General features: G+C 35.6%; 5 protein-coding genes across 6 annotated transcripts in view; 2 read left to right on the top strand and 3 right to left on the bottom strand.

The window, feature by feature from the left end:
• LOC149527625 (putative indole-3-pyruvate monooxygenase YUCCA10) overlaps window positions 1–3,850 on the bottom strand; it is a 6,569-nt gene extending 2,719 nt beyond the window's left edge. The window contains exon 1 of the mRNA XM_089785745.1: window positions 3,788–3,850. Coding sequence (XP_089641871.1) covers window positions 3,788–3,850 — 63 coding nt within the window. The remainder of the gene's footprint in view (window positions 1–3,787) is intronic.
• Window positions 3,851–4,594: 744 nt separating this feature from the next.
• Window positions 4,595–7,954, top strand: YUC10 (Flavin-containing monooxygenase family protein). The gene is made up of 5 exons (XM_021419253.2): window positions 4,595–5,203; window positions 5,418–5,651; window positions 6,457–6,579; window positions 6,696–6,882; window positions 7,863–7,954. The coding sequence occupies exons 1-5, from the start codon at window positions 4,595–4,597 to the stop codon at window positions 7,952–7,954; spliced, it is 1,245 nt and encodes a 414-aa protein (XP_021274928.2).
• An 843-nt stretch (window positions 7,955–8,797) lies between these two features.
• LOC110409104 (chitinase 2-like) lies at window positions 8,798–9,910 on the bottom strand. The gene is made up of 2 exons (XM_021418341.1): window positions 9,844–9,910; window positions 8,798–9,618 (listed from the first exon to the last, which is right to left on the bottom strand). Exons 1-2 carry the CDS (start codon window positions 9,908–9,910, stop codon window positions 8,798–8,800), a joined length of 888 nt encoding a protein of 295 aa, XP_021274016.1.
• Window positions 9,911–11,559: 1,649 nt separating this feature from the next.
• Window positions 11,560–14,587, bottom strand: LOC110409103 (squalene monooxygenase SE1-like). Its single transcript, XM_089782522.1, has 8 exons — window positions 14,338–14,587; window positions 14,058–14,169; window positions 13,709–13,883; window positions 13,442–13,610; window positions 13,012–13,230; window positions 12,482–12,757; window positions 12,055–12,333; window positions 11,560–11,931 (listed from the first exon to the last, which is right to left on the bottom strand). The coding sequence occupies exons 1-8, from the start codon at window positions 14,563–14,565 to the stop codon at window positions 11,824–11,826; spliced, it is 1,566 nt and encodes a 521-aa protein (XP_089638648.1). The 5' UTR covers window positions 14,566–14,587; the 3' UTR covers window positions 11,560–11,823.
• Window positions 14,588–15,699: 1,112 nt separating this feature from the next.
• The window catches only part of LOC110409215 (uncharacterized), a 3,089-nt gene continuing 2,347 nt past the window's right edge, over window positions 15,700–16,441 (top strand). Inside the window, exons 1-2 of one of the 2 annotated variants that reach the window (XM_021418489.1) lie at window positions 15,700–15,900; window positions 16,013–16,164. In XM_021418489.1, coding sequence (XP_021274164.1) covers window positions 16,042–16,164 — 123 coding nt within the window. In that variant the 5' untranslated portion in view covers window positions 15,700–15,900; window positions 16,013–16,041. The remainder of the gene's footprint in view (window positions 15,901–16,012; window positions 16,165–16,441) is intronic. The other variant, XM_021418488.2, reaches the window with a different exon arrangement.

Genomic DNA, 16,441 nt, shown 5'->3' with positions numbered 1-16,441 from the left:
GATGGATTTGGATTTCGAGTAACAAGAGGTGGATGTTCTTTCGAATTTGGATTTGAGACCACGTGACTCGGTAATCAGGAGGATGCAGATGAAATTTTGGAGCCGACCAAAATGTTGGGTTTAACGTTCCAAGATGAAGAGGAAGCTGTAATTCAAAAGTTGATGGAATTGGAAAGAGCAGATAGAAAGGCTAGGTTGAACAGTGCGGTAGAGCACTAGCATTGACCACTCCCTCCAATGAGTGTGCCGATTTGAAGGTATCACCACAAGTTTTGCTATGGTGTTCCATTATCATGAAGGTGGGAAATTGGTTCAAAATGCCGAAGAGGGTAAGGTTGTCACTCGTTCAATGAGGGTAAGGGTGGTCTTCGTCGCCTTTGTCCGTGCTTTCTATTCCATTGACCTTTTTGGAGATTTGCAGGCTTTCTCTTGGTGGTTGACGTAAGGTTGAGGTGGTCGATTCTGACAGCGTGTTTGTTTTATCATGTGAGTATCGATGTTTTGTCTGTTGGGTGTTTTGTGTTTGATTGTCTCTGGGTTGACGGTGTTTGTTGGTGCTTGGAGGTTTTTTCTTCCCTTGGTGTGCTCTGGATTGGGAAGGTGGGGGTTTTGGATTGCAGGCGATGTAGGACCAGTTTGTCTAGTCTTCATGCTCTTCGAGCGGTTTTGTGGGTTGACGGTTTGGATGCTGTTTGACAAAAGATGAGCAAAGGCTTTTTTGGAAATGTTGAGAGAAATTCAAAAAAAACTGAAGAAGAATAAAGCATCAAATAAAAAAAAAGAATTAATTTAAACCGGAAAGTTTGTTTTTAATCCAAAAAGCATGGATCTCATTTTCAAATTTGTATTTATATAGATCAATTACAACCTTTGCTAATAAACAGGATCAAGAAGGAAAACTTCATTACAATCAATGCATAGCTTCAACAGTAAAGTAAACCAGACACCCATGACTGTTAGCCTTGAAAATAGAAATGATGAATCAGACTTAAAACGACACCTAAAGGATGTGTATAGGACTCAACTAAAACAAGACTAAACAAAAACAACAACATAACAATGCGTATAGCAACGGTAAAAATAAGAAACAAGCTAAACGACACTATGAACCAGTGTATAGCACTCAGCTACTTAAATCATGAATAGCAACATTTTGCTTCCACATTCTTCTTCGAGGAAACACACTAAAGCTTCCCGCCAATGACTCCAACAAGCTTAATTCCATATTAAGAATTATTTTTCAACATAACCCCATAATTCTTAATCATCAATAAAGATGATATAGGACTTGCTTTAACTTAGTGAAGAGGTTTTAATTGGTCCACTAAGGTCTGTATGCACCAACTCAAGTTTCTTGGTAGCCTTCCAACAGTTTTGTTTAAGAAATGGTTTCCTAGTCTGCTTTCCAAATTGAAGCTTGACAAAGCTGATCTGGTTTTGTGATTCCAAGTAAGCTTTCCATCATGTTCTTTGATGACATAAGAGACAAGGAACAGTAGTTTATATGACCTAATCTCTTGTGCCACGTCTTTGACATATCTAGTTCATTATACAAGGCCAAATGAGTAGTATTAGCTAAATTAAGAGGATAACAATTGTTCCTCATGGCAACAATACACATCTCACCTCCATTAGGATCAACAACTATGCATACTTCATCTGTAAACAGCAAAGTATAGTGTTCTTTGGCTAACTATCCCACACTTAATAGATTGCAATTAGCCCTAGGCACATACTGCACACTATTAATACACTTACTACCTGAAGCAGTGTTAACATTGACAATACTAGCACCCAATATATCCAAGTAATTGCCATCTCCAATCTTCACTTTTGACTTAAAGATAGTGTCAAAAGTGGAAAAAAGAGATTTATTACCAGTTAAGCGATGTGAACAAGCACTGTCCAATAACTAAATGTTGGTTTTACTTGAATTTCTCCACTAATAGCCTTAAGCAGTACCTCTATCATCCTCTATTTGTTTAGCTACAATAGCTTTCTTTTTCACTTTAAAACGGTGCTTGCATGCTTTTTCAACATGTCCTTGTTGACTATAAGCTATGCATACAACATTTGGTATAAACCAATAAAACCTTTTAGTATGATTGGTTTTCTTACAGTATTTACATGGTGGAAACTCTTTCTTCTTATCTCCCTATCTATCCTCTCCAGTCTTCTTTCCTTTATTTTTTTTTATCAGTTGAACTACTTTTTAAACTTCTTTCACCCTCTTTCATAGTTTTAGTTTTAGCAATTAAGGCAAAATCAGTTGCACTCTTCTACCCAAAATCTTTTCTCTGTTCAAGACCATCCAAAGCATTCACTAATTCTTTTAGAGTTATTTAAGCAAGATCTTTAGAGTATTCTAATAAAGACACCTTTGATTCATATTTTTCAAGCAAGCTCACTAACATCTTACTGACTAATCTATCTTCAGTAATTTCTGTCCCTAGTAACTCAATTTATTTACTAGTCCCATCATTTTTCCAGAAAAGTCTTTAATATTTCATTATCCTCCATTTTAAGCATTTCAAACTTTTGAGTTAAGTTAAAAGCTTCAATTTGCTTAGTTCTGTCATTTCCAAAAAATTCATCCCTAAATAATCCCAAACCTACTTAGGAGTTTTTAAATGCATAATTCGAGCAAAAATTTCATCAGATACAATTGAATGTAGGCAGGACAGAGCTTTAGACTTTTTTGCTTTGTCTTTTTAAATTGCCTGATTTGAGTTAAAGTCGGATTAGCTTTTCTTTGTATAGGTTTGTCATCAGTTTCCACAGCTTCCCAAAGCATGAAAGCTTTGAGATAGTACTCCATCTTTACACTCTAGAAAGAATAATTCTCTCTAGTGAACTTTGGTGGAGTAGATGAATTGAAATAGGAAGTCATGGTATATATAAAAAAAATGATTGAAACTAGGCCCTTAAGATCACTTTAATGCTCTGATTCCATTTAAAGAAAAAATGAACAAAAGCTTTTCTGGAAATGTTGAGAGAAATTCAAAAACAACTAAAGAAGAATAGAGCATCAAACCAAAAAGAAGAATTAACTTGAATTGGAAAGTTTGTTTTTGCTCCAAAAAGCATGGATCTAATTTTCAAATTTGTATTTACACTGATCAATTACAACCTTTCCTAATAAACCGGATCAAGAAGAAAAACTTCACTACAATCAATGCATAGCTTCAACAATAAAGGAAACCAAACGCCTATGATTGTTAGCCTTGAAAATGGAAATGATGAACCAAACTTAAAACAGCACACGAAGGATGTGTACAGGACTCAACTAAAACAAGACTAAACCAAAACAATAACATAACAGTGTCTATAGCAATGGTAAAATAAGAAACAAGCTAAACGACACTATGAACAAGTGTATAGCACTTAGCTACTAAAGTCATGAACGGCAACGTTTTGTTTCCACATTCTTCTTCAAAGAAACACACTAAAGCTTCCCGCCAATGACTCCAGCAAGCTTAATTCTAGATTAAGAATCATTCTTCAACACTGTTCATGGTTTTTCTATGAAAATGAAGTGATCTACTAACATTTTCCCATATGGATTAACTGCACATCCAGCCCACATACATTTATTCTCCTCATAGCTACTAACTTCCTAATATCTATGCACAACTCAAGTCCCTTTGCACTTTCCCACTATCCCTCTTAGTTCTTACTGCAAACTTTCTACTCACCACTCCAAATTCATACTTCGACACTCTCACTAGGGTTTACTTTACTCCTTCATGCCACTTCTCTCCATTTCAGTCATTAGTTTGCTTGCCACCTGACCCTGCATTGCAGAGGCTTGCCACTTGAACCTGTATTGTAAAGGCGGAGAGGGGGCCATTAGGGCTCTCTACAAAGTTTTAAAATTTTAAAATTTTCTTATCTATTTTTTTAAATTTTATAATTTTGTTTTTATTTTTTAAAAATATATTATAATTTTACCTTTACAAACATTAAACTTTTAGTATTATCTATTTCTTTTTTTGTTTATTTTCTTACTATTTTTCCTTTTTATCAAAAACATCAGTATGATTTTCACTTTTTTTTCCGCATCCAAATAAAGTTCATTTTATCATCGAAAGATTACAGTAAACGGCAAATCCTTTCAGCAAAAAGCCCAAAGGTTGCCTATGCAAGTAAAATGCATGCATCTGAGTTGAAATCAATAAAATACAGTCCAAATACAGTCGTATATCATCCCCACTTGACCACATACATTAATTTTATATGGTAAGAAAAGTTAGTAAATTTGTCTCAATAAGGAGGCTTAATATATATATGTTGAGAATGGTAGAGATATATATGTTAAGAATGGTAGAGATATATATGTTAAGAATGGTAGAGATATATAGAAAGTGAGTACTAACATCCAATGAGGTGGCAAGATTCAAAAAACACTGAAAAATGGCGCCTGCAATAATGGAAAATCAATTAAAATTGAGAATCCATGTATAAAGAAATGCAGATTTTCTGTCATTACTCATTCCGTATATGAAAAACCCTACAATTCATTATAAATTGTGATTCTTCACTACTACCCATCATTTCACCCCCAAGAGTTTCTTTTAGATACCAAAGAAAAGATATGGAGAATATGGTACTGATTGTTGGAGCTGGACCTTCTGGTCTTGCAACTTCTGTATGCCTATCAGCTCACTCCATTCCCCACGTAATCCTTGAAAGAGAAGATATTTACGCTTCTCTTTGGAAGAAAAGAGCTTATGATCGCTTGAAACTCCATTTAGCCAAAGAATTTTGTTCACTTCCGTACATGCCTCACTTAGCCGATAGCCCCACCTATATACCAAAAGACATGTTTGTTAAGTACCTGGATGAATATGTTTCAACCTTCAACATCCAACCTCTATATCATCGATCTGTTGAATCTGCTTGTTATGAGGAAGTCGATGGGAAATGGAGAATCTTAGCCAGGAACATGAAATCAGGGGATGTGGAAGTTTATGTTGCTGAGTTCTTGGTGATTGCTTCTGGTGAAAATAGTGCCAAGTACATTCCTGACCTTCCAGGGTTGTACAGCTTCAAGGGAGAAATGATCCATTCTAACGAGTATAAATCTGGCTCCAAGTATGCAAACAAGGATGTTTTGGTCATAGGATGCGGTAATTCGGGTATGGAAATATCTTATGACCTTTCAACTTTTGGAGCTCAGACTTCAATTGTTATCAGAAATCCTGTAAGACCCTCGCTCTCCCTGTCTTCATCTCTTGCATGCAAAGGGATGTTGTCTGCTTCTCTAATATTAGCATCAAACACATCGTCACCGAGACATGCAATTTTTGTTATTGTTGATCTGCTTTCATTGTTTTTTCCTCAAAGGTTATCTAATGATCCTTAAATTCGATTTTGAAAAGAAAAAAACTATCTTAAATCAGGCACTTCTTTTGCAGTTTCATGTGGTAAGCAAAGAGATGGTGCGTCTAGGGATGGTAATCTCCAAGTATCTGCCCGTTTTTGTGGTGGATTTCATCGTGTTACTGATGGCAAATATAAAGTATGGTGACCTATCCAAGTATGGAATCCGTCGACCAAAGGAAGGTCCTTTCTATCTCAAAGCAACAGCGGGAAGAGCACCAGTAATTGATGTTGGAACTGTTGAGAAGATCAAGTCTAAAGAGATAAAGGTCAATAAAATCGAATTCCTATTAATGCCAATATTGTGTTTCTTCTTTTTTTTTCCTCTTCGTGTTAAATTTTTTTTTGTTGCCTAATTCTTAAGCATAAAATGATTATAAACTATATATTTTATTTGTTGCTAGATATTTTTAATTACCTATGAGCTAATAGATTTTTTTTTTGGTCATATGCATTTAATTTAGTATTATTTTCTTATAAATTATTGACAATATTTAAACGTGTGAAATTATTAAATTCTTCCGTCAATTTAGCGGATAAAACCCTTCTAATTAAGTACTTTATTTATCTATCATGATAGGCTACACTTCATATTATCTATGAACTAATAGAATTTTATTTAGAAGCATTTAATTAATTATGAGTCTCCCACGTGCTGGTGATACTGTAACATTTTTTTTAAAAAAAAAGTAAGTGATACTAGAACATTTAAACACGTAACATATATTTAAATTTATTTATAAAATTTTTAGATTTTACCCTCAGAAATTTATAAGATAAAAATCTTTTAATTAGTTAAGTACTTTGTTTACCTGTCATCTTTCATGGAAGGCTGAACTTTATTATTTGTAGAGAGCAAAAATCAATTCGTGTTCCTATTACTTCAAATTATTAAAATAGGGAGTCAAAATCAATGTAATTAAGGTGGTTTTTCCCCTTCAAATAAGAAATGCAATTGCTAATCGGAGATGGATTTGACATTGGCAGATCACTTGGAAACATTATTAAATTAAAGTTGATAAATTAGCTCCAATTATGTATTCTCATGCTCTTTATTTCTGTCATGCTTGATAGGTTGTTCCAGGGATATCTAGCATTAACGGGAAGAAGGTGTTGCTTGAGGATGGTGCTGAGAGAGAGTTTGATGCAATCGTTTTTGCAACTGGCTATAGAAGCATAGCTAATGAATGGCTCAAGGTAAAATTTTACAAATTCCACTCTTTCTTTTTCCATTTCTTTTCCTTTAGACAGAAAAGATTATGAAACCATGTGCTTTAATGGGCTGAAAAATATGGTATTGATATTTTCTACAGGATTATGAACATGTTCTCAATGAAACTGGGTTGCCTAAAAATAATTTTCCACACCACTGGAAGGGCGAAAAGAACCTGTATTGTTGTGGATTGTCAAGGAGGGGACTGTTTGGCGTGTCAATGGATGCCAAGGCCATAGCTGAAGATATTAAGAGAGTAATCGATGAAAAAAATGTGAAAGTGAAAGGTCCTCCGAGGATTTTATCTCTGTTACCCTATTGCTAGGATAGAGTAGGTATTATTGGTATTTCCATTCTCGTTTCATGTGTCATTGAGGAAAATGTAGTCTAAGCTTCATTTTATATTTAGCAATTTACTCTAAAGACAGCCTCGTTGATTGTGCTAGTTGGGGTTCATTATTCCAATTTGTAATGTTTCGAATAGTGTCTGTTTTGTTGCTTGGTTTAATGAATTTCATTTTAATCTTCTCCTACTTTTCTCTTTTCATTTATACAAATTTTTTGTAAAATATATATATCTTTTTTTTTTTGGGAAAGAAATTATTTATATTGAAATTATAAAATAAAAAAATTCCTCCAAAGAGAACCCCTATTTGCAATTAAGTCTGCTAAGACATTCCCTTCCCTGTTTACATGTCTTATATGAACATCCCATTGTCTTTGAAGAAGCATCTTGATGGAGTTTATAAGGTCTGAGTTGACACATGGATTCATTAACTGTGAAGAAATGGCATTAACTACTAACAGGCTATCAATTTATAGATCAATCTTGCGGAATCCCAACTCCCATGCCAACCTCAATCCTTTATATGCACCCCACAATTCTGCGTGGTATGCAATGCATCTGTCTAGTTTTATTGCACAGCCACCTTGCCATTCCCTAGTTGAATTTCTTATGCTTCCCCCTGCTGCTGCCTGATCTCAATTTCTTCTATGTGCAATTACCTTTCTTCTGACATGAGTGTTACCATTTATTTTTTATTCTTTTAAAATTTAATGAAGTAATAACTAAAACAACAACATAAAATTCGAGAGTAATTATTAATTCGAATGAAATTAATGATTTCACCATTTATATTGAAGTAAAATCATAATTTCTTTTCTCTCTTGTGGTGACTTGGAGGTTGGTTATGGGCCTCATGGGGGGCTTGTTTTTTTGAGGAGATGATTGCTTGAGCTGGCTGTTTGTTCGTGGTTTTCTGCTCAGGTTCTTCAAGGTTGCGGCTCAGATTGTGTTGCTGGAGGTTGGTGTCTGTTGGAGTAGCAAATGCTCTTTCATGCATGGCAGTTAAGGTTTGAGTTTTCGCTGTCGGCTTCATGTTCTTGCTGTGGAGGAAAGCGGTTTCCAATTTCGGCGATCACTTGATTTTTGATTATACTAGCTTTGGAGTTCATTTGTTCCCTGGTTAGGCTTTGGTTTTTTGTTTGATTCAGTCTGCTGTGACCCTTATCTTTGTTTCTGAGCATCTACAGATGCTGATTGTTGTTTTTTTTTTTAAAGGTGAATTTTATTCATCCACCACCAGTAATGTCATAACAAGTCTTTAGCTTAATTGATCAGGAACTTTTGTGACATAGAGCACCTGATGAGGGCAAAATAACTGAACAATTGCAAAAGTTACATTGCACATCCAACACAGGCAGCACACAAAAGCAGCGAAGGATCCAAAGCAAGGCCAACCAAAAGCCAAGGATCCTACACAGGATATCAAACAAATAACTAAACCGGGTTTCTTTAACAGCCACGAGTAGCAACTCTGTTTGTATGTACAGACTTTCTCCCAAACCGGGTTTCAATGTCATCAGAGTCTCGTCAATTAGGCGGGAGATTTCATATAGCATTCCGGCTATGAATAATAAAATCACTTTTCTTTAGTACTGATAATAATTCAATTTAGCAAGGTAACATAAAAAAAAATGGGTTGTAAATAGTACAGATAGTCAATCATACCATCACATTTTGAGATCAAGAAATATGTTATCAATTCATTTCTTAAACCAGACCAAAAGTAACTATTTACCAAAGAATTGAATATTATTTATCTGACAAATTCATCTTCATTACAGCAATACGTACACATTATAACTCACCTGTGGCCAAATTTATTTTAACTTATTATATGTAAAATTTGCGCAGCAACGTCATACGCTAGTAGAATTTAACAAGAAATCTTGTGATTTCCTCTCATAGTAGTAGTCATTGGAGGAAGAAGCATCGGCTGAGAAGATCATAACTCCATTAACAGTAAACTCATTTTCCTCCAAAAGACTCAAGGCATCAAAAAATGCATCACCTTGAATTCCCCTCCCATTGACTTCATAGCTGGGCAACAACTTATCCTTATCGAATTGTTCAGCTCGAAGCTCGAAAGCTTCCAAGTACCCTTTTGGTTTCCTAACCTTATCAGTATAGAACTGATAGTTGACAAAGTCAATTACATCTCCATAATTCTCAAACAGCTCAATGTAGGGTGTAGTTGTAGTGTGAAACGGAGCAATGGTGGCTATAGAAATGACACTTTGGTTCTTCAGGAAGGTGATGAGTTCACCTATGCAATAAGCAAAAGTTGAATTACGTTTCGGGAAGTTTTCATAGTCGATGTCAACACCATCAAGATGATATTCTTCAGCTATTGATTTCAATGATGAAAAGGCATTAGATATCCATAGCTGGATGTCGACAGGGTTGTACCAACGGAGGACTTTATCTCCTAAGCTCCATCCGGAAAGGCTGGCCATGACTTTCACATTGGGGTGCTGCTTCTTGATTGCTGCAACAGATTCTGGGGTTAATGTGTCTGCCCAATATGGTGAGAATTTGCCATTCTGGGCATTGCCAGAGGGATTAGCATCAACAGCAAAACTAAGAATGAAGTGGAAATCAATTCCATCTTCAATTGGAACAGGATCAAATCTAACAGGAACGCCAGTGGCTCCAATGTACTCCATCATCACCTTGCCATCTGAACCATATTACACAATAGATGAAGAACATGCTGGGAAACCAATAGACTGATTAAAATTTTTAAGTATGTTCATATGTATGTTACAATATTTAGTTGGCATTATGACTAGAATTTGTAGACAAGCAATGGTATTTTTCTTTTTTTTTTGTTAGTCTGAAGTTAAGATCTGAGAGGGAAAAAAGTTAACCTGCATACAGAACCAGATGCCCATTAGATACGTACCGCAAAATTGCCCTGAGAAGAACAGAATTCCGAAGAGAAGGAAAAGAAAAAGCTGAAACTTTAACATCTTGCTGGTGGATTGAATGAGGGAAACTTTAGTTTAATTAGCTTGTATATACAATTTCTTTTAGGGGCTGATTTTCAGGCATAAATCATTTGAGCGCTCTACGAGGAAAATTGGACAAAACAATGTTGATCCTTTGACAGTTGTGACAGACCGAGGCTCAGGTTAGTGCTGCTTGCAGCATATTTCTGGCCGCCCTGTTATTTTATTGATACGTAGCTGCATGGAACCAAAGGCAGTCGTTCAGAGAATTAGATATGTCCATAATAGCAAATGCAATTACATATATTACACAAACTATAGGCTGACTTCTCAAAGGAAAAGTATAGGTTGACAAAGAATTTGTGTGAAAACACAAAGATTTGTTTTTCTGGCTGATATTCCTAATTAGCTTAGCTTATTCAATCGATATCCCTCAAACTAAAATAGTAATTTAGAGCCTAAAATATCTGCAAATTACACAAAGTCGTCTCACTTTGGCTGCTTCCGTGCCCCATCCTTCTTGGGAAAATGATGATAGAAAGAAACATCTACTATCAAAGACAGTTAAAATCTTGACATATATTTGGCACCATCGATACGTACGGTTACAGGCTTTCTTAGAAAAAATCAATACCTAGAGAAAAGGACAGAATTTTTGTCGGAGGGTTTAAGCCAAGTCCATGTTAATTTGAACAAAAGGTCGGCAAGGGAAGAAGTGTTCCAGCTATACCAAAAAAAGGCTTCATCGCCTTCTACTTGTCCTTTTTTTTGTGTTTTTTGTCTTGATCTCAATCAGGCACCGAAAGCAAAACATATGGGTCTAGCAGGTTTGTGTTTATAGGCAACTGTTTAAAATTTCTAATCCCAGGCTCAAGCATTTGGAATGGAGTGCAATTTCAAAGAGTGGACGTTTGAATGGGGTACGCATATAGAAGGTGTTCCAACCTTTTTTTGCCATGGAACATGTTGATTTGAATAAGCCATCGGAGAGAGAAGCTGTCAGCGGACCTGGTAGGATACAGCAATACCAAGTTTTAACTCAATCGAATAGAATCCAAAAGCAATGAATTTTTTACATTAAAAACAATACTCTTTTAGATCATCATAACTGCAGATAAAGAAATACTGACAAGCTTTTCCTTTCTTTCTCTTCGTGGCTTCCTAAAATATATATGGAAGTTAATTATCGCATTTATTTAGAACAGAAAGACCTGAATTGTAATCACAGCTGGTACTTATGTGGTGCATCATACCTGGCCTTCCTCTGCTATAGTTGGTCTGGATGAAGAATTTCATGGCCAAGGAAGATCCTGAATCAAAATGTTTAATATCTACAAGAAGAATGCAAGCTGGTTCGATGCAACACGAATTTGAAGTGAAAGATCAAGATAGTTTCATACATATTTATTCAGCAATTTGATACACTTTGAAGTTTCTTACTTGAGTTTGAGGCTTTCAATTGATGCTTGTAAGCATGATGATACATTTTTAAATTTTTTCTTGATTGTGGTTGTTGTGAATCTGCTCATTCAACAAGCACATTTTCTTTCAGGAAAAACCAGCTTGTAACTCATATATGACAGTCCAATGGCACACATATAAATAGTGAAGCAACTTAGAGACTTATGCAATCATATCACTGGGTGAAGCAAGCACCTGCCATATACTCAAAATTAAGTCCATTTAGTATGGAAAATTTACAACTTCAATTTAAAAACAACTCAACAGCTTTAAGTCCTAGAAATCTAGAAGTAGCTGTTAAATCAAATGGAATTTTTTGTCAGTGTTACAGATCCCCATCTCTATTTTTGACAAGAGATGGTATACTACAGATAAAAATTAAAAAAATTAACTCATGTAAACGAATTTGATGGTGCTAAAATACAATTTTGGTGGTATATATTTTCCTTCTCATGTTCTGGTGTTTCCTGTTGTCACAGATTAACAGGAGGAACTCTGTAATAAGCTGGTATGGTTACAGGGAAGAACACTTGTCTAACTCCTTCAGCCTTGAGTATAGGGAAAATGATGCTTGATGCACCCTGAATAATGTGAAAAATCAAGAATTCGTATTAGATTACGTTGAATAATTTAAAATGTAGAAGATCATAGACTAAGGAATGAATACACAAGAGAAGAAATTACAAGAAAATGAAGATACAAACCGAAATTAATCTAGCTCCAAGTAGAAGACGTTTGAATGAAGGGAATGGAAGCAGTAAGCGCCCAACGCCATATATAGCCACAGCGAAGAAGTGTAGGATCAAGTTCACTGGGTGAGGATTCATACCAGAGAGTAAAGCTATCGGTCCATTTGAAAAAACACCACCAAGGCTTAAATAATCGAAGCATGCTTGGCGCATTTCTCTCCTTGCTGGATCAGATGATCCACTAAACACCTTGTAGAGAGCACCAGCAAGAGTATTTATGGTAGATGCTGTAGGCTGAAATAAAAAGTCCATACAGTATTTGATTCCTCAATTATCGGTTGTATAATTCTAATTTTGCAGTACTTAGCTTTGAGCATGTGATTTCCTCGTGTAAGATAAAGTGCAGAAATATGTGTAAGATACAGAGTTATATTTTGCTTACCTTACGTAGAGTGTAGAAGGATTCCAGATAATTACACAAGGCAGATGCGTCATTCAAATCGTGAAGAGGTCTAAGAAGGTCTCTTAGCACAACGATATCTGACAGTGCCACAGTCATTCCTCCACCAGTCAAAGGATGCCTCATGTTAAATGCGTCTCCCATCAGAAGTGCACCAGGAGTTGGATATGGAGCAGCAGGCATACTCCTATTAGGCATTGTTCTTATGTTGCCATTATCAATTGCAGATATGAAAGCATTGTATAGCTCAGGGGGAATCTGGCATGCATGCAGACTCCTTTTATTAGTCCCAAGTAAAAATTCAACAGAAATGCTTAAAACAACAATGTGTTCTTGTTGAAGCCAACATCATTAATAGAAAATCAAAATGATCCAGCACATTGAGAAAACATATAGAATGGTAAACTAAGAAAACAGACTCTTCCTCTATTCTGATTCACCGAATCAAAGAAAGCAACATAATAAAGCAACCAAGTTAAATATGCAAAAAGAAAGTGATTAAGACTTCACACCTGAGGGGCCACCACAGTTTTCAAGAAATGAGACATTTCGCCATTAGAAATGGAGGGAACTTTTTGTCCAGGTACATCAACCAAACAACGAACCTCTGTGCTACTGATAGGATAAAACAGGATAGGGGAAGGATCCGCCAAGATAACATGTCCATGATTTGCATATGGAAGCTTACAGTTCTCCAGCACCAAAGCAACAAAACAAGAGGGGATATCAACCTGCAGATATATTTATTAAATGAATACAAACACTAAAGAATATTGCGCAATATAGGCAGAAGGAACACTTGAGTGAAACAATGGAAGACAATTTCTCAAAGAAATCTGGCACATTTATGAACCTTTATTTCAAATAAAAGAGTGTGACATATATAACAGTTGATTAACTTCATGACAGATTCTAATTGAATAAAAATTATTTACATATCACCTTTGGATTGCAGAGAGAGCGTCTTAAATTTGAGAAGCATCCATCACATACAACTGTGAGGGGAGCTTTAGCTATCAGCTCTTGACCATTCTTGGTTTTGTACTGCACCCCTTTCACAGTTCCATTCTCGGCAATTAGAGATGTGACAGTTCCTTGTTCTAGTTTGACACTGTAAAGACAAATTTGATCGACAATGAAAATAAGTAAGGAATTGATATTATAAATCACTACTAACTTGGCTAAATTTTAGGGGATCAGATATGATACTTGGGAAGGGTTGATGCTTTTTCTCTCATTCTTTGAATGAAACGTCCATTATGGAAGCTTCTCCCTGCAACATCTGACTCGAAATGTTGCAAGGGATATGATAGTTTAGTGCTTTTCCCATCCTTAAACAGAGCATATCCAAATACGCGCTGAGCATCAATCTCATTCACACAATCTGCAACCACATACATATAGCTTACATCACATATTACTATAACCACAGTGCCTATTTCTATGATTGGTTACTGGTATTCCATTTGCATTTTATACAGAAATAAGAGTGCATAACAAATTTCCATAACAATATATGCAATTTCATAAATCATACAAGATAATCCTTTTTGCTTACCCTCAAGCCCCAACTCCATCAATTTCAGGTAACCTCCTGGTTGTAGAAGTTCTCCAACAATTCTATCAGGTTCAGTCAAGTCTCTCTCAATCACTTTCACTCGGCGTCCATCCTTCAATAGTGATCAGTAAAAAACATGTTCCATCAGCATTACTCTCAAAGGCAAGAGCACCAAAAATGCATTTTAGGAAGCATTTGAACTCGTTAAACGAATGAGAGAAAAGAAAGGAAATCAAGAGAACAACAGAGATTGTTAAAGAGGAAGAGACTTATTTATCACCTTGCCAAGAGTGTACGCAAGGGCAGAACCAGCAACGCCTGCCCCAACAATGATTATATCCACATTCTCACCTATCTCTGAATCATGGGTTATTCCCTCATCAAAGCTCATCAAACAGTTCTCCTGCTGATTATTCCTCGAAGAAAAACTGTTGTGAATTTTCTTGTACATCAAAACAAGACCCAAGACAGAAGCAAGAAGTCCTCCAACTAAATATTGACAAACCATCTTCTCCAAAAAAAAAAATTGTGTGTGTTTTGAGTTCTATGTTTCCAGCAAAGGAACTTTGAGGCTTTTATAGGCTTGTGAAGGCCAAAGAGGGAACTCAAAAGCTACTTGGTCCATGCTAACAGTGGACCATCCCTGGTACTGTTTTTTTAATCGTTTGTTGAAGGAGCTGAGATAATAGTCAAAATACAGCAGTCAAATAATAACAACTTAATTGAGAAAAGATTAATATATTTTCAAGACGATTTATTAGTCTGGGGGATTTACTGTGGAAGACTAGTTCTGAAAAAGAGTGGAATTGATCAAGTAAGAGTTTGAGGATGCCAGAATTGGTCAAAAGGTAATGTTAAAAAAGTTTTCATGGTTTCAAAGTACCGGAAGCCAAACAGGGAATGACAAACAAATAAAAAGGAAAAAGCTTGTACAAGTATACAATAAAACAACTGAGAAAAAGAAAAGGGTGGATGTGTAGGTCAAGTGATCAGTCAGACCATCTCCGGGGGACAGTCATAGTTGTATTAGTAATGAGGTTCCAGGCAAAGTCTGATTAGCTTCGTGGTAAAGCAATGAACATGGAGTCTCATAGCAAAAATACTTCATTAAAAAAATCCAGAAAAAACAATACACTGGCCTAGAGATTTCCTCTGAAATTCTAGCCCTTAAAAGGACGTGAATCGGTCAGATCAGAGTTTGAGGACACATGAGCATTGGTCAAGTAATGTCAAACATTTTTTCAGGGTAATCAAACAAATAAAGAGAAAAAAAAATAACATTTCTCGTCTTATATAAGTAGCATAAATTTGAGTGAAAGTGAATGTGGGTGATACAGATTCATATTTTTAATTTAAAAATTATATTTAATAAATAATAAAAACTTATCTTTAATATTTTAGATATATCTCATCTCTTTTCATATAAAATTTATAATATTTTACTCGATTTATTTCAACCCTGTTATTTTTCACATAAAAAAAAATCAAATATATTTTAATATTACTTATCATGAATTTAAATTTTTAATTAAATATTATAAATATTATATTAATAAAAATAAATATATAAATATAAATCTTCTTATCACTTTATCAATTTTATGAATTGAATTAGACATGTAGTGGGACTTTGTGTCAAGTATTCAGTCACCCTTTTTTTTTGGCTTGGGAGAACGTGAAGCCTAAACCGTCCTTTAAAACCCCAAGCCACGAGGTTCAACAGTGAAAACAACAGTGTATTGTGCACTGTGCAGCTCTGCTCTGAGTTCGTAACGAGCCGTTTCCACCACTTCCAGCCTCCCGACTGTTGCCTTGCGTCGCCTCGCTAATTTCTCAATTCCATGTACCTTTTTTTGTGTCTTCTTTCCTTTCCTTTCCTTTCTTATCTTTTGTTTTTCTAAGATGGGTTTTTTGGAAATTGATCAATCAAATCACTATTAAATAAAATTCTATAGCTTACTGATTTGCAGAGGATAAAGCACAGATGCCCCACAGAACACGGCCTATGACAGCGCTGTTAGTGTTCACCGGCCTCAACGTTGTCTTGGTCTCAACCATTACTCCTGTCTATGATTTTGTCTGCTTCCTTCCTTACTGGGAAAGACGGGTTTGTTTCTCCACACTTTCCTTCTTTTATTTTCTTGCCCGTAACTTTGTTTTATTGTTAACCTATATTTGTTGCTGCTCAAGTTTGAAGGGATTTATTTAGCCTCTCACGTGTTTGCATTTCTTGTTCTAATGGGCGCAAATGAAATGATGCTTAAATGATAGTACGATTTGTTGCAACCAGAACTAAAATGGGTAAAAGTTGGTTCCTTTGCCTATGATGAGGTTGGATTTTGTCTTTCACTTGCTTGCCATTATTGTTCTTGTGACCGTTAGGG

This window comes from Theobroma umbraticum, unplaced genomic scaffold (assembly GCF_002168275.2).
Source record: "Theobroma umbraticum cultivar Fairchild unplaced genomic scaffold, ASM216827v3 scaffold_44.0, whole genome shotgun sequence".
NCBI lineage: Eukaryota > Viridiplantae > Streptophyta > Magnoliopsida > Malvales > Malvaceae > Theobroma > Theobroma umbraticum.
This window is presented reverse-complemented; position numbering and strand designations above follow the sequence as displayed.

Excerpts from the sequence above, each read along its gene's own strand:
- LOC110409103 (XM_089782522.1), bottom strand. The coding sequence starts at position 14,565 with ATGGTTTGTCAATATTTAGTTGGAGGACTTCTTGCTTCTGTCTTGGGT. Across the intron at positions 12,334-12,481 it reads CCTTCTACACTCTACGTAAG|CCTACAGCATCTACCATAAA; the intron begins GTAAGCAAAATA and ends TTTTTATTTCAG. Across the intron at positions 11,932-12,054 it reads TTGGAGCTAGATTAATTTCG|GGTGCATCAAGCATCATTTT; the intron begins GTTTGTATCTTC and ends CACATTATTCAG.
- YUC10 (XM_021419253.2), top strand. The coding sequence starts at position 4,595 with ATGGAGAATATGGTACTGATTGTTGGAGCTGGACCTTCTGGTCTTGCA. Across the intron at positions 5,204-5,417 it reads CAATTGTTATCAGAAATCCT|TTTCATGTGGTAAGCAAAGA; the intron begins GTAAGACCCTCG and ends CTTCTTTTGCAG. Across the intron at positions 6,883-7,862 it reads AAAAAATGTGAAAGTGAAAG|GTTCTTCAAGGTTGCGGCTC; the intron begins GTCCTCCGAGGA and ends TTTTCTGCTCAG.
- LOC110409104 (XM_021418341.1), bottom strand. The coding sequence starts at position 9,910 with ATGTTAAAGTTTCAGCTTTTTCTTTTCCTTCTCTTCGGAATTCTGTTC. Across the intron at positions 9,619-9,843 it reads CTTCTCAGGGCAATTTTGCG|ATGGCAAGGTGATGATGGAG; the intron begins GTACGTATCTAA and ends AATATGGTTCAG.